Raw genomic sequence first — 13,287 nt, 5'->3', positions numbered from 1 at the left:
TCATCATTCGTCAGGCACAACAGGTTGGTTGCTTTTGTCCTGTTTTCGCTGATTTGATGTCTGAAATATTCGTATTAGGAGTGCCAAAGAGCCTGCTTGTGAGTATGCGAGCTGTAGTCCTCAGCATTCCCGTTGGCCGATCTATTTACAACCAAGACGCGTACGCTGTGCGAGACATGTCGAGTCCTCCAACGTAAGTTCTTCAAGCTGTGAACTTCTCCAGAGTGTTCGCTTCTAACGTTCCATTTTCAGGTACCTGCCAACACCTGCCTTCACAGGAGTCATCCCAGTATCAAGAGGCTGCTGTGTTCTCCCACAGGAAACAGCTGCTGGTACTGTCAAAACAACTGCGGCAGTCTCCGCTGCAAAGGCTCTCGATCTGGGAGCCATGAGTATATCAATGACACCGTCAACGTTTTTGCTATTTGAAGATTACGTTGATCCGGACAAAGTATGGCTGAATGTCAAGCTTGTGACGATGGGCGGAGAGCTAAATCCGGCACATCTCCTGAGACGGATGCAACGACGATTTCCGAATGCATCTATAAATCCTTCGTATGGCCAAAGCGAGGTAAGCAGAAACGTGTTTATGGAGTTTCAGCGTCATACCAAATACTAATAGTTCATGTCGAAAGCTATGGGCATTTGCTGCTTTTGGATCTGTACCTCCTGGGACAGACGCCGAGCCTGTTTACAGATTCGCGGAGGGCAACATTCAGGGAGTAGCTTTATTCGAACGTGACACCGGCGTCGAGATTCCAGTAGTGGAAGACGCTGTAGGAGTTCTAGGAATTATCGGTGAATACTCATGTATAGGTTACCGTGGACACGATTCGTCTGAAACTTTCAGGCGACTTCCTGACGGACGTAGATTGGTATTCACAAACGATCTTGTCCAGATAAAGAAGCATGGATTTACTGTTTTGGGACGGGAGAGTCGCAAGGTTAAAATGGCTGGTGTCTATGTAGACCTTGATGTACGTGCATCCATCAGCATTTTTGTTGGTTGCATTTAACCGAACAAATTCATTGCTGTAGTATCTAGATACCATCGTTCGACAGTCTCTCAGCACAGTTATTAATGATTGTTGTGTCGTCAAGACGAAGGACGATTTCTTTGTCCTGGCTTACACGTTGCGATCTGGAACAACAAAGGATTCAGTGAATATTATGACAAGTGCTCAGGCTGCTATCGAAGCTGACTCGATAAATAACGTTAACCTCAGAATAGCAATTCCGTTCGACAAACTGCCATTAAGCCCCAACAACAAGAAATGGTTTATAAAAATTCAGGGGATTGCTGAGGAGGCGTTGAGGAATGACGTTGGATACCTTGCTTTTAGCTGTATCCCAAATACGGAATCTGAGGCGTTCAGAATATCTGAAATTGCGGCAGACGTGATGAACAAACCCGAGCTGAAAGGACTGAACTTTGATTTTAAGGTATTCATTGTGAATCACTTGCCTTGTTTAGTGGTGGAAACTCACAATGGTTCCGGGCTGGTTAGGCTTCTGGCATGACGTCGTTTGCAAGTGCTAGACTTGCTCATCGTCTCCAGCACGTGTTCCAAATGACGACGGACGGGCATCAATTACTAGTCGCTGGCACATCACCTCGATCGTTGGCGAAATATCTGGAGTCGAGAGCTGACTCGAACTTAAAAACTCCTTCTTTCAAAACAATGGAACTCGATACCGCGTATGATCTATCACCTGCATCAAGAAAACATCTCTTCTTTTGGATGGCGGCGGACATTACAACTGTTGGAAGAGGAATGTTGCTTCATGAGATGGCTAGTAAGTCGTGATTTAAAGGTTATTGGCAGGCTCAACTTCTAACTAATTCTCGGAGATTTTAGGTCTGGACAGCCGACGCCCTTGGAATCTCAATATTGGAACCGATAAACTTGATGTTGAAAAGCTTGAAAGAGCAGTACAGCGCCTAATGGAACTGCATCCTGTGCTACGGACTCGCACATCTGCTTCGTCTCGCGTTTCAGCATTTCTGAGGAAACCGTCAGCGAAGGCAACAATTGGGAGTGTGAGTGACTGAATGCTTTCATGTCGTGACTCGATGTCTTCATTGTTGCTCATTCCTTTTATTGCTGTAGGTGCGAAGCAGCTATGTCATAATAGAAGCCGCAAAAGTACAAATCCTGTCACCAGTCAAGAAACTAGCACCAATAGTGTCAAAACATTTGCTGTCTGGGAAGCGAAATGCAGTTATAGTCACTTGTCAAGAGCTCAATAAGGTCTACCTGTACCTGTCGCATGCCTATTTCGACGTACACACAACTCAAGTGTATCTGCAGCACTTGACTGATCTATATCAGAACTACGATACGTATGCCACTTCTATCCGCATTCACCGGCCTCTCGACAACACTATTGTCGTAAAAGAAGCAATGGCTCGTCTGCCGATATTACCTGAAGACCATCCCATTTTCCGACTCACTGATGCAATATATCCCTTCACGTTGGTGGATTCTTTTACGATGAATCTACACACCGACAACATCGATGAAGGTACAGGGCTTTTGGCCATGGCAATCATAGTCGCGGCTCATCAACTTTGGCAAAGGAAACCTGTGAATGTTGATATTGAGGTTGGTTGGTGTGGTCTCTCGATCATACAGGCAGAGGGATATAGGTGAGCGACGACCACCGTTGAGTATGAAATGTGGTTTTTGCTCAAATTGGATTTCTTAGTGGGAACGGCTTATTGGACACATATACGTCTGTCACCGTGCCAAATGGAGGACATGGTCTAAACAGGCAGCAAGCGCTGAAGGCATTCGAAGCACGTGCGACATATCTAATGCCGCTGCAGGAGACTCCCACTCGAAAACAAATCAACCGATTCCGGTCTCATGCCCTATGTAAGTCAAAACACTGGGTGTCTAAGGCATCAATTTCAGATCGTCATCTTTTCTCTCAGTCAACTTCAGGACATGGCTTCCAGAGGAAATGCACTCTGCAGCTTCTGTGAAGTCTGTAGGTCACGGAAACATGTGGTGGATGAACTCTCAAGGATCCATTGAAGTGCAGGCTGATGCATTCCACGGCGAGTCACGGATACGTGTGACTGGACTTGTTGATAGAAGGGTCAAAAAAGGTTTACGTGGGTCTTTATTGGGTCTTGTAATGGGCATGATGGAGTCGTGGGGTCTGTATCCAGAGTTCACGGTGTCTACGGGGAGCTCTTCAGTATAAACTAACGTCTAATTCTGAATCATTTACTTTTGAACATCGTAATAATAAAATATCCCAAAGCCTCATACATTGAAACTCTTGCTAGAGCTCTTGATGCGACCTTTTCCTTTGCCGGACGCGTTATCTCTTCTCTCAGATAAATAAGCCAGCTAGCCTCGTATTTACGTGATTTCAAATGATTTTTGAGCGATGGCGGTGTTTGCACTTTCATTCATAGTGCCCCAAATCCATACATTTTTCAGAAATGCAAACATCGTTCAATTCACTGTTCGGGCTTCAAAACGAGTAAAACATGGAAGAAATATCATCAATAATCAGGCAGCCATTGAGGATCATTCAAGAGCTCCTCGCGAAAGGTATTCGCCAAGCTCGAAAACAAATGTTTTGTCACTAAGCTTCGCATTCTTTTTAGAGCCAAACATAACGGCTGAAGCTATATCAAATCATTTCGAGAAATTACTACAAGATCCTGATTTGCTTCATCAAGTACTTGTGGTTGCCCAGCCATCATCTTGTCATCAAACGTTTAACAACTTTACACACGCCTTTCCAATAGATCCCAAGCTTTATTGGTTATGGAATTGGTCAGCACGCTCCATATTCGCTCGTGAGATTCAGATGCATGATACAGGACAATGGACTTTCGCCACAAGTGCATCTTCAGCAGATGCAAATCACGAATGTCATTACAAAGGAACAGGTACGTCTCGCAAAGTGAGGAATTGTGGCTCCGTTATCGCATTGTCTGATACACGCTCCACATAGACATGTGTAAACACCTGGTTTGTCGATGAACCACCACTCCCTGAAGGACAAGGATGGAGCGAAGTGTCTCCTTTCGGATCATACGTAGACAAACAACCATACTTTGCTGTTGGAGTTCCTGCTTTAAGCGCCTGGACTCAATCACAGTCGTCTGAGACAGAGGAACTCGAGAGCAAACTGGAAGGGTTATCTCTCGACACACCTCGAAAGACTCTGCCCGATCATATCGCCAAGAAGATCTCTAGCTCAGTCAACAGGCAAGCAGCTGCTATACTGAAGGTGTATCCATCCATTCCAGATTTGAGTGACTTGAAGCTCAATCAGGTGCTTGATGTTATTGGGATTGTCGAGTATCCTCAACCATCAGAGAATATGGAAGATTCTCTGGCATTTGATGAAGATGATTTCTCATCAGTGCCAATCATTAATGCTCTGGTTGCTCGCAAAGTGGTTGATTTGTCGTGTGTTGACGATTGGGCAGCCATTGCGTCTCAAGGTAAAAGAAAAGTTTCATGTTCATTTTCGCAGATATACTGAAGCATATTTTTTAATCTTAAAGTGTCTAGCGTTGATGCCACTGCTTTGAGAAACGCCATGATTGAATCCATATCGACTTTTGTATTGGGAGACCGTTTGGCTGCTGAATATCTTTGGCTGTACATGTTTTCCACGAGACTGTAAGACTAAATTGTCGTAAATCGTTCTTTGTAGTTTTTTTGTTGCAAGCACTTACTCACACTTCGAAACAGATCTGATCAAAACCGTCTAATGCAGCCATTAAATCTGACGGGATATGCTACATTAACCGAACAAACGTTGGATATTAAACGCCTTTTTTCATTGCTCCTTCCTCAAGTATCGTATATTCCATTGTCGCTCGAGTATTTGAACAAACAGTACTTTGCATCGGGTACAAACCCTGGAGCCACAGGTCTCTCTGCCGGAGAACTGCAAGTAGCAGATGGAACGTTGCTTCTACTTGATGAAACGCGGATGGAAGCTGGGAAGCTCGAGGAGCGAGGGATTGCCAACTTGGCTAGTGTAGAGAACCTGTTACGATACGGAATGGTGCCGTATGCTCTTGGTACACAACATATAGACGTTGCCATGAATGTTGGTGTGGTGATATTGAGTAACTCAAGTTGCATGTTTTCGGTAAAACGGGATTGTTTCTGTGGTGTTTGGTGTTGCAAAAGGACTAACGCTATGTTTGTTGTAGGTAGATGTAGAAGTCCCTATGGTGGCCAGTGCTGACGGCCCATCTCCAAGCGACTTCTCGAAAGATTTGCTTGAAACTGCTCGCAAATTCATTGCAGTCTACAAGAATGAAGAATACAGCATTCCTGAACCAATGGAATTGGTAAACGCTTCTCATTAGACCTTGATTTTGAGGGAAAAGAAGCTAACCCAATCAGTTGCTCCCAGACTATTCAAAACTACTTTGCCAATGTGAGAGCTGAAGAGCACCGCAACAGACAACCTCTGACAGGTCAAGCAGAGCTTATGAGATTGCTCGCTCTTGCTCGGCTTGTAACATTGTCAGTTGGCAAGACCCAGCTTATGGAAAATGCATGGAACCACGCAATTACTTTGGAAGCGACAAGGAAGGCCAGAATTCAGGCTAGAGATACTGCTACTCGTGATAAACATGTCCCATCTCGTTGAAACTATTCCAAACCCGCACGATGATGTAGTATAAGACAAAGAATTATATGCATAGAGGTCAAACAGTAAAAAACAAGAGAAATTGTGCAAAATTATCATATAAGAAAATAAAAGTCGTAGTTTGGTATCTGTAAACTCTTCAAGCAATCATAACTTGCACAACCGAATTGTTCCCCACTTTTGCAGCACTCAGAATCGTTGTTGGAGAAATGGGCTTTCCCATAAAGAAGAACCTCACTCTAGTTATACTCGTTCCATTCACTTGTGGTGATGAGCGGACACCCTGCTCAATAGTCTCAAACGTATCTTCGGGTGACAGATTCAATGTGACGTCCTGGTTTGTGGATAATCGGGCAATGACTTTCATCTTTGTTGGTGACGACGTTTCTCTTGATGGTGATCCCTTTGACGGATCGGGTGTCACAGTATCGTTGCTTCCATCTATGAATGTGTCTTCCCCCTAGTTTACGAAGTTGTTAGAGGATGAGTGAGCGAGGAGAAACTAGGCGACATACCACTCGTTGGGATTTACTAAACCTCAGTTTAGTCTGTGACGACGGATTGTTGTCCTCCCGTAGGAGATTGGTGGGGTCTGTTATGCAATAGTTTGGAATGACGTATAGGTTTCCTAATTCGTCGTCTGAGAATTTTGCAGAGTTACATGTGCGTTCTACGTTGATCTTGTGCCAAATTGACAAGAAACCTACAAGCTCCATCTTCAAGCGACCCAGAAGGAACAGATATCGAAGCAGAGTCCACAATCGCTTGCGCCAGTTCCAGGTTTGAGGCTTCAGCAGCTGCTCGTAGTGCTTGCCAGATCTCAATCCTTCCAGCTAATTGTAAGTTGAAAGTCAGACTGGGCTGCGAATCCCGATACCGGTACGAGACGCACAGTACGATGGCTGGGTATCCCAAAACTGATTCCTCATAGACGTTAATTGGATTTTGGTGAGTGGGGTTGTATGAGACCATTCAGCGAGTGCCTTTTTAGGCTTCAATGGAGTGTTTCCTCCTATATAACTCCAAAATTTCAGTTTCTCTAAACCTTCTTTGACTGCTCATGCATATCCAGTGCCTGCAATGCCTCGTGTTCATATTGTTGCGACGAAGGCACCGAAGCAAGCGGTAAGATATTGTAGCATACCATTATAGGAAGGCTGACGCCCAGTTTCTCGCCTCCTACTCGTCGATTCCCGGCGAGATGATGTGCATGCGCCCATTTTAATGAAAAGCTAAAAATTAAAGTTCAGTTGTTTTGGTAGCGGATCGAAAGGAGGGCAGATTGGAATAAGGAAGAAGCTCTGGGATTGACGCTATATACCTGTTTCGTATGATGAGAGCTTCACCTTCTGTCCAACTTGCAGCGACCGCTGTTTCTTTTTGAGAAGACCGTGTTTTTAGTGTCTATGTCTGCGATATGGAAAGAATGAACTGAAAAACACGTGAAGGCTAGGACAGAGCCAGAGCTATTTCAGAAATGAGTGCTGAATGCATCATATATCTGATGCCAAGAAAGGACACGCTTTTGTATTCTACAGCGCAAGAATTCCTAATACAATCTGCCAAACAGTTTGGATTTACGGAAGCCAACCAGTATCCTCCTCATTGTTCGCTAACTGGATTTTTTACCTTGCCAGCTACGGAGGAAGCTCTTTCTTGTGAAGGTAAGATTGTAGGGACTTGTAGCAAACTCCATCATCGTGTTTGTAAAAACTCCAACCAGTTTTAGACTCGATACTATCCTCCAAGCGACACTATGATGCGCCAGTGGTGAAATCTATTATAAGGCCAAAGCCAGACACCATCCTAGTTGACCTCGATGTCGGGAACACTGTTCGAGAAGCTGTGAACGAATTTGCTGCCCGATTCCCACAATGGAATGTGAGAGTGAAACGAGGCGATCACTTGTCGCTGTCGTATGGTGGATATAAGCTTCAAGAACGTGTGTTGTTTCCTGAAATGTCGGATGCACGGTATGAGTTGGCGAAGAATGTGGTGACATTTGATGAGCCAGAGGATGCGAGGTGGGATGTGGTGTATTATAGACGTGATAAAGCTAGTACGGTGGTTTCAGAACCTCATGAGTTTACAGAGCTGTCTAGGAGGGCACTCTGAGACTCTTGTTTAACAATAATAGCATCAGGGTATATAGCACGTGTAAATTAACGAAGATCAGGCATACCTAAATATTGTAGATGACTTTGCGATGCTGTTTCCTGCGAATTCACCCAGGAATTCACTACGATGTCATGGCCCTCACCTTCTTATGTTTCATCCAACAAATTACTGCCACCAGTAGCAATGAACGTCGGATCCACAGATACAGTGGGAGGAGCGAGATCTACGGACGTTTTGAATCTGCCAGTCGTCCGTGTACGCAGAAAGAAGGGCAAATGGCAGGTGAACTTTGAGAATTGGTTGACGAACGATGGCAAGTATTTTGACCCAAGATCAAATGGTTAAGAACGGGGCGAGATCCAATGGATTATGGAAATTTCCATAACTTTGTTCTTGAAACAATGCGTTGCAAGAGGAGATCTACTCTGTTCGTCGATAGAACTGCTCCAAAACAACGAAACATCAACAAACCGTTTTGGCAACGACAACAAATCAACTCGATATTTACCTAACCAACCACACTTAGGACCATCTTACATATTCCTCGGACTCTGGATTGCCGGAAACGTGGCACAATTCGGATACACATTCAATTTCTACAATTCAAATCCAAGCTTTTCAAACTTCCGAACAATGTTGGGGATTACACTACCATTAGCAAGAGGAGCAGCATCATGTATTGATTTAAGTGCTGGGATTATATTGTTGCCTGTATGTCGTAATTTGCTGAGTCTGTTACGGAATACGCCGATTCAGAGATATGTGCCTGTGGATCGGAATATTGACTTTCATCGATTCTTGGGATGGAGTGTGGTGCTGTGGAGTTTTGTACATAGTGTGGCGCACATGTTTAATTTGTTGAATCTGTCGAGGTATCAGGTTGGACTTGTCAAGCCTGGTACGTAACCCGGCGAAAAAAAGCTGTAAAGTGACCTGATCGTTTTTGGGGTATGCAAACGGGAACTAACTCAAATCCATGACGATATATAGAGACCGTTGCTGTAACGTCCGGGCCAGGAGCAACAGGCCAAATCCTCGTAGTCCTCTTATTCCTCATCGTGACAGCATCAATCTACACCGTCAGGAGGAAATTCTTTGAAATCTTTTGGTTTACCCATCACCTATTTATCGTCTTCTTTGCCATCCTGCTCACACACGGCACGTTTTGTTTCATACAAACGAATAATGGCTCTTGTGCTGGAGCAGCGTTTTGGAAGTACTGGGTCTTCTTCGGTGGACTATATCTACTGGAAAGGATTGTGCGTGAACTACGAGGACGGCTACCGACGAATATCAGTAAAGTGGTAATGCATCCGAGTAGAGTGTGTGAAGTACAGATCCGGAAACCTAGTTGCAAGATCCGATCTGGACAGTATATCTTCTTGTGCTGTCCCCAAGTCGCTGGATATGAGGTATGATATTAATACGCAGCAGAGAAAAGAAAACTCAAAAAAACACCAATTGATTCCGTTGTTATCTGATAGTGGCATCCATTCACACTCACATCAGCACCTGAAGAAGACTTCATATCAGTACACATACGAGTCGCGGGAGACTGGACTACAGCATTTGCGAAGCAAGTAGGATGCCAATGGGACGATAGAGGAAATCCGTCAAAAACACTTGAAGCTGCTGTAGGCAATGATGCCAGACTGGTTTTGCCACGTGTTATGGTGGATGGTCCATATGGTGCTGCCAGGTAGGGTCTTTACGACGACGCCCATTAGTGGTTGTTTTGTTGAGCAAAAAAGGGCTCCGCGCGCCCCGTTAATTCACCATCATTCATAGTGAGGATGTCTTCAACTATGAAGTTTCAGTCTGCTTTGGTGCTGGTATAGGTGTTACGCCTTTCGCTTCTATGCTCAAGTCGATATGGTAGGCGAATGATCTGGCAAAGGTCACGATTCAACCAGGTGACTTAACTAAGTTGCGCACCACTGTCTTAGGTATAAGGTCAAAAACCCTACGAAAGTCATACCGCTGCGAAAGGTTTACTTCTATTGGATTTGTCGTGACAAAGATGTAAGCATCCGTTTGGACGCTTGTGGCCACCGTTTTTTGCTCACACCCTCACCATTCGGCCTAGGCATTTGAATGGTTTCAAGATTTGCTAGTAGCACTAGAAGAAGAAGATCTCGGGAAATTCTTGGAAATCGAACTGTATATTACGGGTTCATTAAAACCCAACGAAGTGTTTAATGTGATTCTGAATGACGAAGAGGGTATCAAAGATGGTCTAACCGGACTTAAATCAGCTACAAAGTTTGGCAGACCAAATCTCGATGCCATTTTCAAATCATTGGGAGAAAGACATCCACACACGGATTGTGGAGTCTTCTTCTGTGGCCCCAAGCCATTGAATGCTATGCTACATGCTTGCTGTAACAAGTATACGCAGACTGATGGAACAAGGTTTTACTATCACAAAGGTATGTTGATGCGCTATCAACGACGCGCTTCGAACCTTCATACGGCCTATTGGTTGATTTGGATGAAATGGCTGACTTCGAAACCTGCACATAGAAAACTTCTAATCTGGCTCTGTATACTATGCAAATAATTCGACTAGTTCTGTATTTGTATATCCGGTATTTAATATTAGAATATCTATAGTTTCTACACCTTTGAAGGGGTTGGGTAGACGCTTGGTATCCAACAAAGGGGAAATAGGGATTGAGCATTGGGTGATCAAGAGACACCACGCCATGGAAGTTTGAAGGATTTCATGGAATGTAGAGATGTGGAAGGTACTGCACATAACAGTACGCAGCGATTTGTGGGCAGATGCCTTGCAGACCAATTCTTGGTCTGTTCTTTTGTACCGTGAAACCGAGCAACTTTACGTGATAAACATACGGGCGCATTACCAGAACGCGTCGCCAGCCCTTCATACGTCGACTTGTGAGTTACATTAGGAGGCTGACTTTGAAGCGTTTTAAGCTGCTGGATCTGATGCTGTATGCACCTGCAATGACTAGTTCTTCAGTTCTTCGCTTGTAAACGCGTTATATTATATTAGAATATGTACTAGTAGACCGTTCCATCGTGCGATTCGCAGTTCTGACACTCAACACGTTTTTTCAAGTTTTTCGCTAAGAGCAAGATGGCAACCAGGAGGATTTTGGCATCTCAAGTCAGAAGACTAGTCAATAGGTATGTGCAATATGAATGCATTGGCTGCTAGATTGAAATCTGTTCTTTGCTTTATGACTGAGAGAGCTAACATTTCCTTTTTTTAGTAGTCATCCCAAAGTTTGCCAAAAATCTACATGCCGGACGCTATATACAATCAACCCTACGCAGGTGAGTGCACATTAGAATCGTCCCGTTGAGTCGATCTTGTTGTACCAGCCCTGTTTGTCAGGCTCTCTTCACCTCATCAACATCACAAAAAATTGAAGAACGCTAACAATAACACTTTTTCACCAACGTGTCAATTAGCTGAATAAAATAAGGCATCAATTTACAAATGTGCATCATCACCAGATACGCCATCTAAGTATCGGTGGATGGACCATCTGGGGTTCGTCGCCAAAAGCACCTCAAGCTGGGATTGAAAAGCTGGTTGCAGAAACTGCTGCCCCAATACCAGAGCCAGCGCCAATAGTAGAATCCGTAGCAGCAACGCCGACACCACCGCCATCATCATTGATTGATGAAACCATTGTCGACTTTATACCAGAAGCAGCAAAAGAAGAGATTGGGTTGGCTGCAGTGACAAAAATAGGCGATCTGGCATCCATAGGCCTATGTCACAGCACACCAATAGGCCTCGCCGAACAATTCCTAGAAGCCATATACGTGTATTCAGGTGTACCATGGTGGGGAACCATCATGATTGCAACTCTAGCAGTCCGATTCGCTCTCTTCCCACTCGTCGTCTACCAACAACGCAATGCCGCCAAAATGAATAATATAAAACCACAGTTAGAAGAGTTAACCGCTAGACGGAATAAAGCTACTCAGGATGGCGATGAAATGGAAAAGTCAAAGGCATTACAGGAAACGGCAAACTTGTTTAAAGCAAATAATGTCAATCCGTTTGGAATGATGGGGCCACCTCTAGCTCAGATTCCAATATTTATTAGTTTCTTTTTCGCATTGAGGGCAATGAGTGAGTTGCCTGTGCCTGGATTTGATGTCGGAGGGATTTTGTGGTTTACGGATTTGACACAGTGTGATCCGTATTATGTGTTGCCTGTTGTTGCTACCATTTCTATGATGGGTGTTTTAGAGGTGAGCTGGAGTGTGGACTGTTGCGTTCTTTGGGATGGCGCAAAAAAACTTATCATATCTGGATTGACTGCAGCCGAACTAAAAGCTCACATGTTTGCACATCCTAGATATCAACCATGCAAGCACAGGGATCTCAACCCGCAGCACAAGCCGCCACAATGAAAACCGTAATGAGAATCATGTTAATTCTCGGTGGTATTTTTACAGCCAACTTCCCCGCTGTAAGTTGAAGCAAAGCAAACACCATCAATGCGACATACCCCACTTTCTCAGCAATTTATCTTCATAGGGCGTTTTCATGTATTGGATTGCTACAAACGCATTCACATGGGGATCAGTCCTACTGTTGAGGCAGCCAAAAGTTCGTACATATTTCCAGATACCCGAGATGGCTCAACATCCAGTAAAGATTACGTCTACTGGTGACGTGAGACGTGCCTCCAAGACTGAAGTGTATCAGATGGTGGAGGACGCACGTAAGAGAGTGGCTGCTGGGAAAATCGGTGACACTAAAAAGTTTAACCCAGCTCGATAACCTCGTATTTTATAGAATTGATGTGTGGTGTGCACCGTCTTGGACGACACATTTTAATAGAAATGCACCTGTAACTTAGAGGGTTGTGTACTGATGTGAGTGATGAATTTGAGAGATTTGTTTTTGTTCTTGCCGCATGTAGTCACTGTCGCGCAGTCTGGCATAGTTCAAAAAACAGTTGGGGTAAAGGCGTTTTCGACGGTTGCCGTATGCACTTCCCGATAATAATTGTGATGTAAAAACGCGATTCGTGGGTTCGACCAGCACTACTGAAACTCGACCTACCACCCAAGTGGAATAGATCCACTTTGTTTGACGCAAAGCTATCTGATGCCGTCTTGGTCGTAACGTCAAAGGAAGATGATAAAGTCATTGACATGCACGTATCCAAAACCGTATTGGCATCGGCCAGCCATATATTCCATAAGATGTTTACTGGTGAATATGCTGAATCTGGGGCACATCCTCGAAGTCAACCGAAATCAACGACGCCGAGGAACCAGCCGTGAGAGCTGTAGCCACTGCGATCACTATTGACTTACCAGAAATGGATGAAAGCTGCCAGCTATATAGTTGGGGTGATTGCTATGGTATGGAAGGTTTGGCACATTTTGCATCAAAGCTTGATCGTGACGGACTTGAATGATGATACGGTCTTCAAATGCTTGACTTTTCAGAAAAGTGAGTACAAGTGTGAGCAAAAAAGTGCTTTGGAAACGACTGAGCAAATCCATGTTAGCAATCTCAATCTTTCT

The 13,287-nt window shown here is 44.3% G+C and overlaps 4 protein-coding genes across 4 annotated transcripts; 3 read left to right on the top strand and 1 right to left on the bottom strand.

The window, feature by feature from the left end:
- Positions 1 to 3,505: 3,505 nt before the first annotated feature.
- Positions 3,506 to 5,643, top strand: SmJEL517_g03091 (uncharacterized protein; the record flags this gene model as incomplete). The annotated part of the gene is made up of 8 exons (XM_031169019.1): positions 3,506 to 3,569; positions 3,626 to 3,699; positions 3,770 to 3,913; positions 3,979 to 4,474; positions 4,538 to 4,655; positions 4,728 to 5,133; positions 5,198 to 5,338; positions 5,404 to 5,643. 8 exons carry the CDS (start codon positions 3,506 to 3,508, stop codon positions 5,641 to 5,643), a joined length of 1,683 nt encoding a protein of 560 aa, XP_031024957.1.
- Positions 5,644 to 5,782: 139 nt separating this feature from the next.
- Positions 5,783 to 6,863, bottom strand: SmJEL517_g03090 (uncharacterized protein; the record flags this gene model as incomplete). The annotated part of the gene is made up of 5 exons (XM_031169018.1): positions 5,783 to 6,103; positions 6,159 to 6,283; positions 6,351 to 6,476; positions 6,536 to 6,655; positions 6,788 to 6,863. 5 exons carry the CDS (start codon positions 6,861 to 6,863, stop codon positions 5,783 to 5,785), a joined length of 768 nt encoding a protein of 255 aa, XP_031024958.1.
- A 1,024-nt stretch (positions 6,864 to 7,887) lies between these two features.
- Positions 7,888 to 10,295, top strand: SmJEL517_g03089 (uncharacterized protein; the record flags this gene model as incomplete). Its single annotated transcript, XM_031169017.1, has 8 exons — positions 7,888 to 8,101; positions 8,288 to 8,659; positions 8,752 to 9,173; positions 9,246 to 9,460; positions 9,550 to 9,636; positions 9,708 to 9,783; positions 9,848 to 10,190; positions 10,285 to 10,295. The coding sequence occupies 8 exons, from the start codon at positions 7,888 to 7,890 to the stop codon at positions 10,293 to 10,295; spliced, it is 1,740 nt and encodes a 579-aa protein (XP_031025034.1).
- Positions 10,296 to 10,864: 569 nt separating this feature from the next.
- Positions 10,865 to 12,532, top strand: SmJEL517_g03088 (uncharacterized protein; the record flags this gene model as incomplete). The annotated part of the gene is made up of 5 exons (XM_031169016.1): positions 10,865 to 10,914; positions 11,001 to 11,064; positions 11,203 to 11,997; positions 12,105 to 12,218; positions 12,287 to 12,532. The coding sequence occupies 5 exons, from the start codon at positions 10,865 to 10,867 to the stop codon at positions 12,530 to 12,532; spliced, it is 1,269 nt and encodes a 422-aa protein (XP_031025033.1).
- Positions 12,533 to 13,287: the final 755 nt, after the last annotated feature.

The sequence above is a fragment of the Synchytrium microbalum genome, assembly GCF_006535985.1.
Source record: "Synchytrium microbalum strain JEL517 chromosome Unknown SmJEL517_scf0015, whole genome shotgun sequence".
Taxonomy (NCBI): Eukaryota; Fungi; Chytridiomycota; class Chytridiomycetes; order Synchytriales; family Synchytriaceae; genus Synchytrium; species Synchytrium microbalum.
This window is presented reverse-complemented; position numbering and strand designations above follow the sequence as displayed.